This window comes from Zootermopsis nevadensis, unplaced genomic scaffold, assembly GCF_977971745.1.
Source record: "Zootermopsis nevadensis isolate Lab colony 2312 unplaced genomic scaffold, Znev_1.0 Znev_ptg000002l, whole genome shotgun sequence".
Lineage (NCBI taxonomy): Eukaryota > Metazoa > Arthropoda > Insecta > Blattodea > Termopsidae > Zootermopsis > Zootermopsis nevadensis.
Genome location: NW_028259134.1, coordinates 8561003 through 8580303, shown reverse-complemented (window position 1 = coordinate 8580303; position 19301 = coordinate 8561003). Strand labels below are relative to the sequence as shown.

The window sequence follows — 19301 nt, the reverse complement described above, 5'->3', positions numbered from 1 at the left end:
TAAAGTATGAGGATGGACTAGAAAGTAATGCCTCAGGTAACCACTGTGCAGAATAGCTCTAAAATAGAGGCTTTAACATTTTTTATTCTTATCATATGCATTTATCAGGGTAATTGGCCTCATTATCCATGTCAACTTTGATTTCTTTCCTTTATGTAATTATCAGTCAGTGAGGTGACTTATAAGCCTAAAGCATAAGACAAATATATCTTAACTTAGTGTAATACTTGTTAAACTTCAAACAATGACTCTGAAATGGTAAATAATGCGATAAACTTGACCCTTTCATAAATTCACAAAACAGAGCTCAATATTCATCCACTTAAATCACCACTTTAAGACAATTAAATCACAAGATATTCCTAAAAAAGACAACTGCATGGTTGGGGCAATGGACAGTGCCCTACCATCCTTGAGACACAACATAGTATTTATTTAATAGAAGTAGTAATAAATATTAACACATTTAACCATAAAATTAAGATAGACCTTATAACAATATTATCTGCAAAAATAAGATTTCTATCTATCTGCTACTTGTTTAATTTTCTGGTCCATAAGATGCTACTTTGTTTTAAGCGTGTCAGATCTGTTAGGAAAAATACGTCAGAACAGACTGAAGCTTGCACACTGCAAATACTTTATGATCTGATGAATAAATAGTTACTGCAATTATAAATTTTTCACATTAATATGATGGATTCAATACTACCACATAAAATAGGTAAAGAATCTTCAAATTTGTAATGCTTACTGATGTAATTAACATGTAACTTTAAGTTAATACAAAATATTACATTTTTACTCACCTGTTGTGCCAAATATTTGGTTGACCATATCCCAATAGAAGCCTTCAAGGATGGATTTGTCATGTGCATGTTGCTGACAGAGAACTGGCCACAATTGGGAACGGATGGTACTATTTATTGGCCAGGCATTATCTCTAATTATTTGCTTCACTTCACGTTTTCTTCCTGACTGCAGGAGGCCATAAAGTTCGTTGTAAGTCTTGAGAGCAGGCTTTTTTGTCGGACTATCCGTTAGGATAGGAATACTACTCGTGTCAACATGAGGTGGAAATACCTCATATATATCTGATTCTTCTTCCAGAACTGACAGCATGTTGGGCATTACTTCCTTGGTGGTAAAATGAGCATGATTTTTTATAGTAGGAAGTTAGGTCTGATCTTGCAGCATTCTTCAACCTGTAACATGAAAATTGTATGTGAGATTTCAGTTCATCATGGTAATGTGTGGTTTTCAACAACACAACCAGAATGGCCAACAGAAATTCTGCGTTCAAGGGGCTTGCCACAAAGGTGATACTTCAATCGGAGGCTCAACAAGTTTCATTGCAGTTGGGACAGTATTTTAGTTATACCTTTATGCTTGTCTTGATTGAACAACTGTGGTTACAATGTTGCTTGGCTGTGTTTTTGTTGTTATACCATATTTTTGCTGTGGACTTAATAGACTAACAGATTATTTAGATGCAAATGTTAAAAACAAGCAAAAGAAACACAAAATGTCACCACCCATGTCCTGTCTTTCCTAATTATTTTTTGGCCAAACCAAAGTAATGAATTTATCAATGTCTGAAGGCTTGACATTCTGCAGAAGTTCTTGGAATGTCGATTGTATTGCTTTAAATCATTAAAAAGTTGACAGTGGAACCACGGTTCCGGAGAATTTGATGTAAATACGTCTATATGGAAAGGAAGTTTATATATTGGCTTTATTCTAAATATTTCCTTTATACATGCTTTAAAATTGAGATAAATTTGTTTAAGACATTGCTTAATCAACTTGAATTAGTTACGCTTAAAATGGGTCTGTGGTAGCTGACTGTAATGTAAGGTAATGTAAGGTAAGGTAATGTAATGAAATGTTTTATAGGTAACAACAATGCCGAGTAAACAGATGACGTTTCCTAGGTAACAAAATTGCCGAGAAATGTAACGTTTCCTAGGTAACCATTATTGTCGATTTGTTGATAAACAGATGAAGTTTCCTAGGTAACAATAATGCTGAGTAAACAATTGACGTTTGCTTTTTAACAATAATGCCTAGTAAACAATTGACGTTTCCAAGGTAACATAACAATGCAGTTACACTTTTTCCTTTCACTTTTTCGTTTCACTTTTTGCCGAATGACACTAACCCTAAAATATAGACGTATTTACGTCAAAAAATCAGTTCCACTATAGTGATTTCTACCTTGAAAATGGATGTAAACTTTCTATGATTAGCATAGCTCAGTCAGTATAGTGACTGACTACAGATTGGACAACTGGGGTTCGATCCCCGACGGGGGCAGAGGATGTTTACTCTAGCCTCTGCATCCAGACCGGTTCTGAGGCCCACCCAGCCTCCTATCCAGTGGGTACCAGGGTCCTTTCCTGGGGGTAAAGCATAGCCGTGATACTGACCACTCACCCTTATCTAATTCTGAGGTCAAGAAAGAGTAGGAGCTATACCTACTCTACCCCCAAGCGCCTACATGGAGTACAGTGGGACAGCTTTACTTTACTTTTAGTTCATATTTATTTTGTTAACATGGAATGCACTATAAAAATTACAGCATTTGCAATAATAAGATTTTCATCATTCATTTTACAGACTGATAATGAATAATTCCAGATACCACACAAACCATACTATCTCAAGTCTGCCAATTCATCTCACACCTGAATTCATAACTTTATTCATAAGCATCATACCATACCTAACCTGTCACCACATAACCTCTGTAGCTGTGCAGTATGCAGAATTACTACACAGGATACAAAACAGAGGTACAAGTGTCAGAAGTAGGATATTTTTCATTATGTGAAGAAAATTTATATTTACAGTTTCAGGATGGTATGTATAGTATTTAAAGTTACAGCAGCATAAACCGTGGTTTGACAAAGGTTATTCAAAACTATTAGGCAAAGAGAAGCAGCCTTAATCCATTGGTTGCAGAATCCAAGCCAAGTGAATGGAGATAACAGGGACAATATAGGACATGCAGCTAGCAGAATGAACTTTTAAGAGCAAAAAATACAGAATATATAAAAAGACAAAATCAATGAGCTTGAAACAAACAGTAAGAACAAAAACACCTGAACAGAGGCATAAAATCTTTGTAAATGATGAGAGTGGTAATTATCCTGCAGATTTCTACAGTAATTTAAATAGGTGGAAGAAATATTTTGTCAGCTATTAAATGTACATGGGGTTAACAATGTTAGAAAGAATGAAATATATATGCAGCAAAGCCATAAGTACCTAAGCCTATCTTTCTGAGGTTGAGACTGCTACTGAAGAGTCAAAAATATACATTAATTAGTATACATGCTGAGAAAATGGGAGAAAAATCAGTTGGTTCTATGAAAATTGAATACTTTCAATGAGAAAATTAGCTCTGTTTCTTCTATTTAAATCATATTAAAATAATTACAGATTTGGATTTTGTAGAAAATATTGTTAACAATATTTCATACCGTTGTATTAATTTCTAACACGCCTTTCTCAAAATAAACTGTAAACATGTGACCAACCCTGTTGAAATTAATACTAAGCCAACACCACACTTGCCCATAAAGAACATACAAACCTGATATTTTGTTGCACATAGGAATTGATTTTTCTATCCACTACATAATTATCGCATTATTTTACAATAAAAGTAATAACTCGGAACACAATTACACTTTGGGCCACTCTTACACATGTTTCGCTGTATTTAAATAATTACGTTATTGTAAATGTCATCAAAACTTAGTGAAGTAAAACACTTATATTGAAACATCCAAGCTATCCAATCAAATAAAACTTACGTCCCTCCTATAACTTCGCAATAATTTGTACTTTACTGTCTCATCAGCACACATACACATTTATTAGTTAGAACAATCCTTGGTATACCACCATCTCGTAATTTTATCCCTTAATTCGGTTTTACAAATCGTGCAATTCGTCAATAACTACTTATTGAAAATCACGAGCCGTTTGATGACTGGCTGCATTTGTTTACAAGTTCTAACAAGTTACTAGTGTAACAAAGCTTCCACGATCATTCAACCCATCTAGTAATTCATAAATTAGAAGGGAAGCTTGTAGTGGAAGTACTTCGTAGATGGCAGCACAAATTCGATCAATATATGGGGCTGTGAGTAAGATGATACAAATAACTCAAGTGTGGAATTCAAAATATTTTAATTCAGGGCAAGAATATTCAAGTCTTTATGAAAAAAACAAAATATGCTTGAATTAAATTAGTTTTGGGGAAGGGAGGGCGTAGAGGAGGGGGTTAAAGCTTCGTGTTTAAAAGTATTTTATGAGTTAGAGATGTGAAAAATACCATATATTTGATGCAGCTACAGAGTTTAGACTGAAGGACGAAAAAATTAACAAACAGATCCATGTTATTTTCCACTTTACCTACTAGCCTGGGTCCAAGTAGAAACCTTGATGAGGTAAAGTGGAAAAAGTATTATCTAAAAGCTCCACAAAAGAGAATAGAATTTATTTACATTCCATAGATCCTTCATAGGCCTTAGACAAAGCTGTAGATCTTGGCATAGCACAACTACAATACTTGGGTGAAATAACAATATAAATTACATAATTATGACAGTAATTTACACTCAACTACAGTATTATTACAAAAATTATTGCACAAGAAAGCATATCCACTATTTAAGATTTGAGGTTTTCACAGCGGTGAGTATGAAGACGGAAATCTTCATATCCACTATTGCTTACATGTATTAATAATGGTAAAGAATTCTTGGTTAAGGTATTGAACCTTGAGGAACTCCATGTTTAAAAATGCCTCAATTTGAATAGATGCTGTTATTTGAATCAGGTGATTTTATTTCTACTTGTTGCCATCTGCCATCAAGGTACAATTTAAAACACTGACCAGCTATATTTCAAATTCCATAAAAATGTAGTTTTGATAGTGATAATTCGTGATTCACATGATCAAATGCTTATGAAAGATCACAAGATATTCCACTAACATGGATTTTATTATTAAGAGCACTCAAGATTTCATTTGTAAAACTCAGTTGACAGACTTTTCCCAAATCCAAACTGTTCATTTGCAAGGACATTGTTAAAAAGTCACTTACTCTCTCAAATATTTTATAGAAAGCTGCTTATAATTAAACTGGTCTTAGTTTGATATGCATGGTTTTTCACCTTTTTTATATAGAGATTTTACTTGTAAATATTTAAGTCATTCTGAAAAAACTCCTGCTGCCTCTGATTGATTGCAAAGATAACTTAAAGGATCACTAATGTAGTCTGCACAGCTTTTGAGTAAATTTATTGATATTTCATCATAACCACATGAATTGTTTTGGTCTAGATGAACAGAAATGAGGGAAGAGAAACAGCTTTAAAGACAGTTATGTAAAAAGAATATGAAAGTTGTTTCCTTTGAAGGCCAACTCCTATTTATGAGCTAAATATATGAATTAGAGAGACCAGCAGTGATAAAAGATAAGGAGGGACAACTGGTATAAATGCATATGAAGGGGGTACACACAGAATGTTCTTACTCTGAAAGTCCATAAACTACATTCCACATCATAGTGATAAGTTATTCCTCAAACTTAAAAACAATCTGTACCTTTCAATATGTTAGGATGTGTTCAAGTCAAAGTGGTCTTTTTCAAATATATCCTACCTTTTCTTCCATCCAGAAGCTTTCATTATTGCTAATTGGCACTCTATTGGACATCCTTTGGTCTGGCCTCTGAATGTACCTTGTCCTTGTCCTATGAGGTAGCAGCATAAAAAGGGTCCCCTACCCGCACCCTTCATACCGCTTGCCCAATGTAATGTGTAGATAACACAAAAACATATACACCTACCTTTTGTGAAATAACATCCCCTCATTAAATGTCATCATGATTAGAACTTACCATCTGCTCATTCTCAAATAGCCACAAACTGCAAACCCTTCCCTTCCTTGTAACAATCTACCAGTTAAATCTATAATAGATATACTAGATTTCTTGCATAACAGCCCATTACATTTAGGTAATGACTTCCTTTCTATATAATAGTACTATGATTACTCTCATAGGTGTCATCTACTTGTTCTGCATACAGTTCAATTAACTGCTAGCAACAACATATTCTTTAACAGTAGAGACAGTTACATAATACACACACATGCACACACACACACACTGTCCACTGACAGGTCTTCCTCTGTTGAAACTTCCTCTTAGTAAATTCTGATTTTTCAGTTACCATCTGGATTACTCATGTATGTATGTAAATGGGATGGGTGCCTAACCATCACTGTGACCATTTCTGATCTTTTCTGCATCCCTATTCACTTAATCTGCTAGCAGCTCCATACCTCCCATGAATTACAGTATCCTACATAGCAGGATCTCATAACTATCTCAGCTTACTGATAGCCATAATCAAGGCCTCCCTCTAGATCCCAGATCTCACAGAGTCCCTGAATCTTTGTGGACCTCTTTAACTATGCAGATCTGGGCCTTTTAGGCACCCTGATCAGGGCCTCCCTAAACTGGATAGTACCATAAGCCCCTGTACTACCTCCCTCAGATCTCAATTTTAAGCTTCCTCCTGGCACTTCCAGACACTTGGTCTATGCCAGATGAAACCTATCTACCTGAAAGGCCACATATTGTATGTCACCCTCATCCACAGGTTTGATGGAACCACCAGCTCTTTGTGGTGGTATGCCAGAGCCAATGAATCCCAAGGACATGACCTCCATATATGGCAAAGGTAGGTTTCTCACAGCTGGTCAGACCCTGGTCTCCTCAGGTACACCAGGTTGGCTCATACTGTCAGCTCCCTGAGATGCCTCTCTTAAATTGGCATTGCTCCATGATGCTGCAAGGTTGTCATCCACTATACGGGCCACCTTCGAACATTTTATGACAGTCCTTGAAACTAAGATCCCACTCAAGTACCATAGACAGAACAAGGGTTGTTCACATTAAACTGTCTCAACCATCTATAAAGTAAAGTTTGTCCCACTATACGCCATGTAGGCATTTGGGGTGAGTGGAGGTATAGCTCCTCTCTTCCTTGACCTCGGCACTAGATGGGGGTGAGTGGTCAGCATCACGCCCCGGCCGGCTTTACCCCCGGGAAAGGACCCCTGTACCCATTGTAGAGGAGGCTGGGTGGGCCCCAGAGCCGGTCTGGACGCAGAGGCTAGAGGAAAATCCTCTGCCCCCATCGGGGATTGAACCCCGGTTGTCCAGCCCGTAGCTAGTCACTATACTGACTGAGCTCAACCATCTATAGTGTTCTTATCATTGATTTCCCAGATTGTTGGCAAACTTTGATTTTAGCCTGCTGATCAATTCATTTTCTCTCTTCACAGTCTTCCACACATACTGCATTCTCCTCTGGGACCTATCATGCTCACTAATCTAAAGACGACGGACTTGTTCTGGTGCATGCCGAGAGCATGCCCGTCTCGAAATGAATGGGCAGACTTCAGCCTACTTGCCACACTGTTGTTCTCATAGCTGCCCCATATAATATAATTAGTCATGTTATGTAATCTTATGTAAGTTTATTAATACCTAAAATAATAATGATAATCTTAATACAGTTAAAATTTATTGCCATATGATTCGTAATCTGAAAATATTGATAATGAGTAGACCATAAGTAATAAATGATATACTTATCTTTATTTTGTCATTAATATAAATACTTAGTATCAACCAATAATTTGCTGGTGCCAGGGAAAAGGGATATATGACTGCTACTTTACAGTCAAAATTTCAAATTACCTGTAATTTAGCAAACTGGAGCTTATGTTCATGAATAAACTGTAGGATTATATTTCTTTAAACTTACCAAAAATTGTTTTTAATTTCCTGAACTTAAAGACTTATACTCCTTTACTCTGGCACTGGTGAATTGTACAATTCAGACTGCCTGGCCATTATATAATTTATATACAATGCCTAAGCAGTATGTGATACAGAGTACAAATTACTTTCCACACAGGTCAGGTGTTTTTAAATATTTCACACATTTTGTAGAAATTTTGTGAAATGCCAGATTTCATCTGTGGCTATTAAGATATACATTCATGTATCAGGACTGTATTTATATGCCACAACTTATTCACAATTTACTGTATAATACAAAATGATACCACCACACTGTAAATGAACACCTCTTATAAATGTCAGAAATACTGCTCAAGTTGGGCAGAAGAGTACAATTTTACATTTTAAAACTTACATGAAATAAACAACATCGAATGAAATTGGCTATACTAACCTAAGTTTCCTGAAATAAAATTATTATAAAACTGTAGAGCTCTGTATGAAAGCACTCTACACAAGGTTTGCCTGAGTGTACAGAACCGTGGTCAACTTGAGTTCATAGTTTCAGAGTTCAGAAATAAATACAGTTCTGTACCATGAAAATATGAATATCATAAACATGCTGAACATTTTTCAAAATAACTTTCAGTAACATAAATGTTGTAGGACTTAAACTATAAACAAGTACTACTGACATCACACAAATAGAGTAGGAACCTCAGATATGTGGCCCACATTGGTCCTTTCACAGCCACTGATGAAAGAAAACAAGAATGTCAGAGAGGAATTTACAAAACCTATGTTCTTTATATGCTTCTATCTGCCTAGACAGGTTAGTATGACATATAAATAATTAACAATAATGTTCCTTAGTATTCTACTTTGATACATATGTTCCCTCCAACCGTAAGGTTGCAGACTTCACCTCATAATATTGCACTGTCACAAAGTTGAGTGGTGTTAACATGCAACACGGAATGTTTCAAGCAAGATTTGTGGATGTATTTGATCTACTGCCACACCACACTTCACATTCCTAGTTACTATGGGTCTTTAGATATTGTCATCAAATTAAGAACCTAATATAAAACTGCTGTGGCCATAATGTTGGCTGAGGTAGTCTCCAATAGCATACCAAATCTCATGAAAACTTGTATATACATCTGAAAGTTATTAGAACAGAATCATGCACTTACAGTAAGAGCAACAAGAGGAACAATTGCTGTACAGTCATGGAATTTTGTTTGGTTATATATTATGAAAAAATATGCAGATTTTTTAAAAATTATTTCTTCTTGAATGTTATAAAACAATGTGGCAACCACATAAAGCTTCCTGCTTGAGAGCAGTAATTAATGAACAACTGCAGCTAGAAATGTAATGCTTGGTATACAGATAGGTCATAAACATCATTTTGTATGAAGTTTGTTATAAATTAGAGATTGATAATAATGAACATTTTTGAGGTTCTGTCTGACAACTTTTAGATAATATAAATCAGTACTGTAATGCCAGAAAATACTATGCACAAGAAGAGACTAATAGGTTGTGTTATTACTAAAGTATGGTATGGAATATGGCCATGCCAGGGTTCTCTATTTTTATTTCATCATATTAAAAAGGGTTTAAAACAATCAAGTACCTGCACCCACTATATAAATCATTTAGTTACATTAAACAATACTGTGGTCTTTGTCTTTTATCATGTGCACCAGAAAATAATTATTTTCTTAAAGCATGCTTTTGGCCATACTTCATTACCAACCAAAACCTTCCTCCTAAAAAAATTTGCAAATTCAAATATATAAGCAAATAATTAAGACACATGACGTCTGATCCTTCAGTTCCCATTGAATTTACACATGAATGAAACTATTGAAATTTTCTACCTCATGCTCATGGGCAACAATGCAAACTCTTTTTGCTCCCTTTTGGCCTAGGACCATTGGTTCTTTGTGAAGACATAAACTGCACCCCTTTTTGTCAACAGTGTAAATCCATTCAGAACTGTCCATTACATCTAACTGCATTAGAAATTCTTTTAATTTCATATTACCTTCATTTGGTATACTTCATTTTTCTCTGTCAAAAGGCGATCTAACAGAGAATGACATAAAATCAAGTTATCACATATAAAAGAACAGAAATTTCCCTTTCAATTCGGCTCTATGTAAATGAACATATTTATTCTTTTTTAATTGTTTTTAAAGTTATAAGTTGCACCGTTTCCTTTGTTCTCCCGACATATAAATCGTGTCTAACAGCACACACTGCCATGTAGCCTGGAAACTGTCTCACTAAACATAACATGGACAATATTTGTAACCTATTGGTGCATATTTCCATTGAAAATTTGGCAGAGACTTTGCCATATTTCCTGCATTGGCCATATTCCCTTTAAGTACCTTATAATTCTTGAGAGTCTCTCTCTACAGGTGTCAACAATGAAAGGGAAGATTTTCCTATAGCTTCTTATAAAAACATTGCTTTATTTATTTATTTTGGCCCAATGCTTAGGTAAAGAAGCCATAATTAAATATTAATGCAACACTTTGATTTTAAAATTCAGTTGTAATATGGCATGTGTGCTCTGCATTGTTATAAATCTTGCCACAGAAGTATGCTGGTGATGTGTCTCGTAACCCCTTCCTACTTTAATGCCAATCTCACTTTCATGAGTTGTGCCACATTTTATAAACATGGCCATGGTAACCAAATCATGGCAATGTAGCCATCTAATGTAATGTTTAATACCACTATGAAAAATGAGGTTAACCAGTAATTTGGATTTTTCTTAAGATTATGTTCAATGTGATGCTTTCGACATACACACTTCAAATCCATTTTTCAGGCTATAATCAATAAACATGTTTATCTCTGTTCTTCACACCTCCATATTAGTACTGCATTCACTTGTTCTGTTCTGAGTGAGAAAGTTAGCTCCAATAAAACTGTTGCTACAGATAATAAATATAACATTTATCCCAAAATTATATCTGGCACTGTAGAGCCCAATCTTTATGATGGAATGTAACAAACTTGAAAGAAGAACAAGTGAAGGTAACGTTATTTTAAGTGCACTCTGAATCATGAAGCTATAGAAACTTGTAGTGATAAATTTCCAGTAATTATTTATCTGTGATAAATGTCAGTATCATGCACAAAATTACCCTCTACATCAGGAGTCAGCAACGTTTTCATTAGTGTGGGCCGCATTGGCTATTTTTTTTTTGAGAGCACAGAAAAAATTCATAATATTGTAGACACTAAACAAAACTGTAACTTACACGAGTATAGCTGTGCAGCATATTTAAAATCACAATATACTTACAAATATTTTCCTTATATTTGTTCTTTAACAAAAGTCATGTTATTACTATTTCTAAACATACATAGACCTCCAAATGAAGAAAAACTTGAAAGTTCCACAAAAATACACAATGTGTACAGTAATATCATTAAATTATATCAAACAAGGAATCCTACAACAATTTAGGCATTTTTTTATTTCACAATATTTTCAGAACACTAATTGAAAATGGAGCAGTTTCTAACATTCAAAACTAAGAAGGAGCAAATGTTTACTGTGATTTTTGTACAATGTCTTCTGAAAGTTTGCAGATGTTTGGTTGTGTTCATTGTGGCAAACCTTAGTTGCTGCTGTCACATGTTCATTCATTGGAACAAAACTTGTTTTTTTAAAAAATTAAAAAAAGAGAATGTCTTGCTCATAAATATAAGTGCTTGCAAACACTGTTGTGAATTTCCTTATTTTTGTAAAGATTTCAGAAGGAACTTCAGAATAAAATATCTTCAGGTCTGGGGTTTCAAAGTAATTTTTCAATGAGTTATTAGTTAGTAGTTCTGTTACTTCCATTTGAAGTCTACTTCGAACGGGGTTAGGAAAAAACAGAATTTCACTGGAAAGTCATTGAATCTTGCTGAGAATTTGTTTGGGAACACTTGAATAATTTCTGAACATTTTCTCCAGATGATTTGAAAATACTTTTAAAGGAAGGGAAGTGGGTCAAGTTCACTCTTCAACATGTTTATTAATTTTAATTTCATGTCAAAAGCTATAATATCTGAAAATACATCAGCAATGATTTTTCCTTTTCCCTGAAGCTTCATGTTAAACTCATTCTGAAAAGATGTTATAACGATGCAATAATTACGGATCAAGAATTCTGCATCTGATAGTTGAGGTACTTTTTTTCTCTTCTTATTCATGAATATCTCAATTTCTGTTCAAAAAATAATTTTTAGCACATTGCCTCTGTTAAGCCACCTTACTTCATTGTAACAAAGTACATCACTAATAAAGTAATAAAGTACATCAGTTTCCTCCAAAAAATGTTTGAACTGCTGATGATTCAAACCAAGCCTTCTTAAGAAGCCGGTGGTAGAAATTACAACCTCCATGATAGAATTCCAATTCAGAACTTTACTACAGAGGACTTGCTGATGAACTACATAGGCACATAGTTCTCTTGTATCACTTCACTGATAATGTTGGCAACAGCACCAATTTTATAACCACAAATGTTCTTCGCACTGTCTATCATTATACTTATTTCAGTCCTAGTGAATTGTCACTTTATTGAATGTAAGTTCTTCACGATGAGAAAAATTTTCATATTCCACATATGAATATCAAGTGTTGAGCAGCATCTGAGACATCATTACTTTAATCCAAATGTAGAGAACAGTAAAGAAATGACTTTAATTTTCTTTCAAGTGGACATGTAAATTGGTCCATACACTTTATTTCTCATGTCACTGTACACACTAAGAGACTGAAGCCTTGAAATAGCTTAATTTTCTCTGTACCGAGATCTTCAACAGTTCGCATGATGCACAATTTAACAAATTCAGAGTTTTCAAGAGGTGTTCCTCCTTTAGCTAACTGTTCATCCACTTGTCAACTGGTATGGACCTCAGCTTTAGTTTCATTGCAGTATATTTGCAATATATATTATTACAATATTTTCAGAACACTAATTACATAAAGACAATTTCAGTGAGTTGATTTTTTCATTTGTAGCTGGCCAGTAAAGCAGCCATCATGCCTTTTGTGTTTTGTTTTTAGTTATGTTTCAAATTGTACTCTTTGAGAACTGACATGCAAGTAAGATAGGTGGACTTACCACTGTAATAGGTGAAGAAGTACTTCTTTGTCCATTGTTCTTTAAATATTTGGTCTTCGCCTATACCTTTCCCTTTCTTTGTATTTGTATTTTCTGTATTTTTGTTTTTTAGTAGTAGTATTGATTGTAGGCAAAGTATTATTAACAGTGACATGACATTATAAAGTATAAGGTAAATTTTTGAAATAGTATCACAATCAAAAGGAGACACTTAAAAATTTATTGTAAAGGTGTTAATTGTTAGCTCTAAGGCATTTTTCAATATAAGCTTTTGTTAATATTATAAAACTTCAGTTATTAATATCACATTCATCTCGTTTTCTTAAATGTCTTATTTTTATTAATTTCGTTAAAATATTGTTTAGCCTTACATAATGTGTATATATTCATATAATTGTTCTCCTCAGTAGCAATAAGTTTCTGCCCTTCTCGCACTGGCTAATTCCCAAACCATGTGATGGACTACATAAGAACTTTTCAAGGGGTTGCCGACTACTCTACATTAATAATCTATCGACACAAACCAGTTAACAATATTAACTAACCCCACAGAGAAAAATCCTTGAGAAACTAATAGCTACGCAGCTAGTGAAGAAAGGTCAATAACAGGTATTAAAGAAGCATTTTGGGTATCATAACCATATAATTACAGAGTTTAAAAATATAGTATTCCATTAATTCTTTACTTTGTTTAAAAAAGCAAAATGCCCCTATAGCAGCCATCGTCCAATTGCATGCTTCAAGGTCACAGAAGGAATTCATGACTGCATGCTTTGTATGCTAACCATCTCACCCTTCTTGATCTGATTATGCTAATAACATCTGGTGAGTACAAAATTTGGAGTTCATCATACGTTTTTCTCACCCTCTTATCACGTCATCCTTGGGTCAAAATATTCCTCTAAGCACCCTGTTATGATATCCTTTTATGAGAGAGACCAGGTTTCATAGCCATACAAAACCTAGGTGTAGGTGGGAAGATAACATTAAAATGGATCTTACGGAAATATGGTTTGAGGGTGTGGACTGAATAAATGTGGCTTAGGACAGTGTGGGCTCTTGTGAATACAGAAATAAACCTGCTTCCATAAAAGATGGGGAATTTCTTGACTTGCTCAGCGTAACATCAGCTTCTCTGTTCTATGGAGATAAATACTTTGTAGAATATTTTATAGGTTCAGGTGTTACATTTTTGTAGCTCCATTCTTATTTTGACAGAACATGTCCTTAATTCTGCTGTATGTCTGAATATAATTCTGTATCTGTGTGAAACTTGGTCTCATACATTAAGAGAAGACACAGATTGAGGGTGTTTTAGAACAGGGCGCTGAAGACAATGTTTGAACCTAAGGAGGATTAAATAACAGGAAAACATAAAAAACTGGATGGTAAAGAGCTTCATAAATTGTACTCTACATCAGTGTTTTAGCACGATAAAATCTAGGAAGATGAGATGAATGGGATATGTAGCAGACACAAGGGTCATAAATGTGGACAACCATTCAGAAGACCTTAACACAGATGAGAGGATAATATTAAAATTGATCTTTAGGGAAAAGTGTAGGAGGGTATGAACTGGATTCATGTGGCTCAGGATAGGAACTGTCATGAACACAGTACTGAACCTTTGGATTCTATACAAGGCAGGACATTTTTTAACTAGATGAGCAACTATCATCTTCTCAATCAGGATTCTGTTCTATGTAGTTAAATAATTATTTATTCATGTGTTATTATGTGTGTGTAATTGGGAGGATATTAACCTTCACTGTACAGAAATTTGGCATTCAAACCTCTGACACTGCTGGCCGAACTTTAACTCCAGTGTGTAATGCTTTAGCAGCATGCTACTGTGATGCACAGCAAGCTGGAACACATATAATCCATGACGCATAATTGATAAAAGTTAATGGAATGGATCTTAAAGATATAGATCATGAAGATGAAAACTTGGTCGAACTGGATAAGTACAGATTTCAATGTAATTATATATATATACATATTTAGATCCACACACTTTCTCAGTTAACAGATTTTTAATCTTTGTAAAAATGAAGTTTCAGTGTACTGGACTGAAAGTTAAAAGTCGTGCAGAGTTCACCCTTTTGACAATACTGCAGCACAGCCATGGGAGCCACACATAAACATGTTTTGGCATTAAAACAGAGAAGACATTGGAGACACTATACTGTGACTGAACCTTCTAAAATGCAAGTTTTTCATAGCTACAAAACACTGTGCCAGTATCAGCAGTTTTTATTTTAATACTTTCAATCTAAAATCATTTCATATTTAAAATTAAATTGTGGAGGAAACTATATTTTTTTAGTATCTCCATGCCTGACTAGGTGTACACACACATTCTGCACCTTCTTCCAGCTTGGTATTCTACTCACAAAATATGAAGGCAGAAAATTACAACTCTAGCTTCCTCTGGTAAATACAGGTACCTGTGATTGGTATGTGCTGTGATGATTAGTCGATCATTACTTCAAAATGAACAGAACCTTCCCTGTCGCCATGCGAGTACAAATATGCTATATTTTTGGCCCATGCTCTGCATTCTATATTTATGAGAGTATTTACTGAAAAACAGAAATTAAATTAAGATCAGCTTATGAAAGATGATAGCAAGAACATCACTGTAACTTCAATGTTCAATATACGAGGATCGTCCACAAAGTACGTTTCCCTGGGGCCGTTTACAGAAACAAAACACAATTTCATGGAAATATTTATTGCAACAGATACAGCAAGTGTCCAGCTATTTTTCAACATATTCGCCACCGGAATTGAGACATTTGTCATACCGTGGGACTAACTTTTGAATACCTGTGTCGTAGAAGTCTGCCGCCTGGGATTGGAACCACTGTGTGACAACCATCTCCGCCTGTCTGTCATTCTCAAAACGCTGACGCTGACCGGAATTTCTTGAGGTGTAGGAAAAGATGGAAATCACTGGGAGCGAGGTGCGGGCTGTAGGGTGAATGATTAAACACCTCCCAGCTGAACTCCTGCAGGAGACTTGCTGTCCGTCGAGCCGTGTGCGGCCTAGCGTTATCACTGACCGCACTTCACAGTCGGCGGGAGCTGGAATAAGAACCTCCATCTTCAACAGGTGCAACGATGCTACTGTGAGAACGCGGGAAGTACTGTTAGTGCATGAGCCATGCTATGTCATTGCTCTATCACGTACGCACAGTCGCTTCGCGCAATATAAGGTTTGCTAGCTGTGGGACGAGTGGGAAACTTACTTTGTGGACGCGCCTCGTAAAAGCAACAAATCTGTACATTCTCTATACACTTTTCACTTTATCATTATCTAAAAAACAAAGTATTTAATGAAGATGGCTGTCTTTTGGATTGTGGCACCATGTAGTCTAGTAGAAGTTTACAAACATTAGAGGTCCTTGCTGATGGAGGTCACAAGGACCCCTAAAACAATGGTTTCTACCAGACTATACAGCATTACAACCCAGAAAATAACCACCTCTGAACTCACCAACATGAGAACCTCAAATTAAACAACACTTTGTGCCAAATGCGTTTCGACCTCAAGAGGTCATCATCAGTGGAAAAAACATTAAGTCATGAATTAAAGTGTTATTTAATGTGTAAACAGTTTTGTTTGTATATATGATTTTATATATCAACACACTGCACGGTATGCAAGGTTTTAAGATTATGCTATATACAAATAAATGCTCATCTCATTAAAATCATAAGTGAATGTTCAATACTCTGTGTCTAAAAAGGAGACGGGCTATCATGTAAAATGAAAATCCATGTGAAAGCACACACTGGTATTTAAAATATTTTGTTCCTTCCAATTAAAAATTAAATCTGTGGCGTAACAGCTCCAGAGAGCCAAAGCCGACTAGCTTGACTGCTGGCCTCACATTCCAATGCTTAGGCAGAGGTGAACGATCATCCAACCAGATACAGGTTGACGTGTGGTCAGCACGATGAACCCCCAGCCATTGCTAGTTTTCATGACCGGATTATGCTACTCATTGTAGCTCCCCAATTTCCTCACAATGCTGGGTTGGCACCGGTCGAAAGCTCATGAGAAAATTTCTTCTCCCCCGAGACTCAAACCAGCACGCATTCCGTATTGCCGGTCTGAAGCATGATGCCTCAGACCGCGCGGCTACGGCGCGGGACTGTTCCTTCCAATATATAAATAAAATTATGATGGTATAGTGATGTTTAATGTGTTTCTTCCAGTAGAAGTCATAAACACAGAAATGTATGGCGACTCATAATGACACTTTATGGTTATGGAAAAAGCTGAATTAACATGTCTCTCCATACACCACAAATTGTTTTCTATCTGCTGGCTCCTATGTCTGCCAAATGATATACAAGAATCTCAAACATTTTTCTTTTCCTTTCTGTTCCTTACTGGGACCATAGTTCTATTACAAGGAACAATTCCATTGAGGCAGAAAATTGAATGTTCCATTATTGAAATGAGAACAGATCCATTTATTTCCAAACACCAGTCAGGCCAAATTTATTTATACAAAAAGTTTAGTGATACTAGAATAAAAATTTGTTTCAGTAGCAGTTTATTTTTAATATCAATACTTGTATCATAATTTAGTTTTGTTCAATGACTTCTTTAATCACCTCCTCCTCAAAATGGAATTTCCAGAAATGGCTACAGACAAACCAAATTTTAATTTGTTCCTTGTAAACAACTCGCAAGATGCATAGACTTTTCATGTTAATTATAATACTAAAGTAACTAATTAGGTGAGTAGGTAAATAAATTTGTAGAAAGAGAAAAGAGTGAAATATTATGAAAATGACTCACATTGTGGCCTTGCCAGATGTACTGCAATAAGAGGACTCAGATATCCATCTACATTTTTGTAAGGATAATAGTAACCAGGAAATCCTTGATTAGGTATATAGCTGATAGGGCCTATGTTCTCTCTATCAGCTGGGCTCTCTCCTCTACAGCTTACCCATACCTGGTTCATCTATAACAACGAGGAATAACTTGTCAGTGTTTATATCTGGATATCCGTTTCAGAAGCCTAAATACCTCTCCTTCCTTTTGTTATAAAGATCACAACAATGAAGTTTTAGTTAATCTTGTTCAAATAGAAAGCACTAACATTTTTGACACAAAATTTCACAATTTCCACATAGCCATAAACTATATTTACATATAAATCCTTGCCCTTTGAATATGCAAACATATGAAAAGATAGCATCAATAACCTGTCCTCAAGATCTTACATCATAATTAACCCGTGTAACTCCACCACTGCAGCAGCACAAAAAGAATCCAGCTCAAACCTTGCCATCCTTAAAAATTTGATTACCCTCATCTATTTTAGTATTTCCATACCTTCTTCTTCTTTATTAGGCCGTCTCCTTTACAGGAGGTTGGTGACATATTATGAACAGGATCCTTCCATCCTTTTCTCGGACTGGGACCTGTTCATATACGTTCTTGGCAGATGATCCAGAAGTGGTTTGCCATTGCCTTCTTCTGTGTGTGAATGGAGTAATTGTTGGAATGCCACGGAGAAACCGGGGAAGCCCCCGGAGGAAAACTCCGTGTTGCCTAGACCACGGCCTTGCCCAACACAAGTTATAAATTCGGGCACTGCCGGGAATCGGAATCGAACCCGAAACCCCAGGATTACAAGGCCAGCGTTCTAACCGCTAGACCACCGTGGCGGTCCATTTCCATACCTACAGTTTACTTATTAATATCCACTTTTAGGATCTTATTTTGTTAGTAAGAATCAATACACCCGAACCACCATGCAAATTATATATTTTTAGTGTATGTTAATGACTCTTAATGTATTTGAGCACCCAGAGATGGCATGTTTCACTCAAAATTTCTATATTTATTTATGTACTTTGTATGAAAGCATTCCTCTTGTATATAATGTTTTAACATTATATTGATTTTTTCACTTACTTCTTTAGGATTTGTTTTAAGTATGTGGGTCTTCAGATCATCAGGCATGTCTTCAGGTAGTTTATTCTTCTCATAGAACTCTGGCATCCAATCATAGATCTAGAAAGTAAAGCAGTCCTTGTCATGAAATAGGAACATGAACTTATATACAAAAGGGTTTTGAGTTCAAGGAAAACAATATCCAAGCAGTTTTTAACATCATTCAAACAATGTATAGCCTAGATTACATTATTTTATATTTGAAAATGTATTATTATACAATTTAATATGGTGCATAGTTCACAAATTATGAGAAAAGTATCTCAAGCTGGGGATCAAACCTGTGGCCAACAGGCGAGATGCAGCCTATGGCACCTCTTCATGTGGCCCTTT

The 19301-nt window shown here is 35.4% G+C and overlaps 3 protein-coding genes across 23 annotated transcripts in view; 1 reads left to right on the top strand and 2 right to left on the bottom strand.

Annotated features, from left to right (window-relative positions):
* Positions 1–3960, bottom strand: part of sky (GTPase-activating protein skywalker) — a 46578-nt gene extending 42618 nt beyond the window's left edge. For 3 of the 5 annotated variants that reach the window (XM_022072282.2, XM_022072285.2, XM_022072286.2), the window contains exons 1-2: positions 3822–3960; positions 810–1205 (exon numbers count right to left, since the gene is read on the bottom strand). In XM_022072282.2, the coding sequence (XP_021927974.1) occupies positions 810–1131 (322 nt within the window). In that variant the 5' untranslated portion in view covers positions 1132–1205; positions 3822–3960. The other 2 variants (XM_022072283.2, XM_022072284.2) reach the window with 2 other exon arrangements.
* A 55-nt stretch (positions 3961–4015) lies between these two features.
* The window catches only part of LOC147875059 (uncharacterized), a 28677-nt gene continuing 13391 nt past the window's right edge, over positions 4016–19301 (top strand). For 2 of the 14 annotated variants that reach the window (XR_015535216.1, XR_015535214.1), the window contains exons 1-3: positions 4016–4153; positions 6685–6765; positions 7373–7561. Coding sequence is in view for 10 of the 14 variants with exons in the window: in XM_087349012.1 (XP_087205138.1) it covers positions 4146–4153; positions 6685–6765; positions 7373–7520 (237 nt within the window). In the remaining 4 variants the exon portion in view is untranslated. The other 12 variants (XM_087348995.1, XM_087349006.1, XM_087349009.1 and 9 more) reach the window with 9 other exon arrangements.
* The window catches only part of LOC110833795 (sodium/potassium-transporting ATPase subunit beta-2), a 57792-nt gene continuing 46157 nt past the window's right edge, over positions 7667–19301 (bottom strand). For 2 of the 4 annotated variants that reach the window (XM_087348976.1, XM_087348960.1), the window contains 3 exons: positions 18930–19028; positions 17802–17970; positions 7667–15567 (listed from right to left, as the gene is read on the bottom strand). In XM_087348976.1, the coding sequence (XP_087205102.1) occupies positions 15458–15567; positions 17802–17970; positions 18930–19028 (378 nt within the window). In that variant the 3' untranslated portion in view covers positions 7667–15457. The remainder of the gene's footprint in view (positions 15568–17801; positions 17971–18929; positions 19029–19301) is intronic. The other 2 variants (XR_015535210.1, XM_022072287.2) reach the window with 2 other exon arrangements.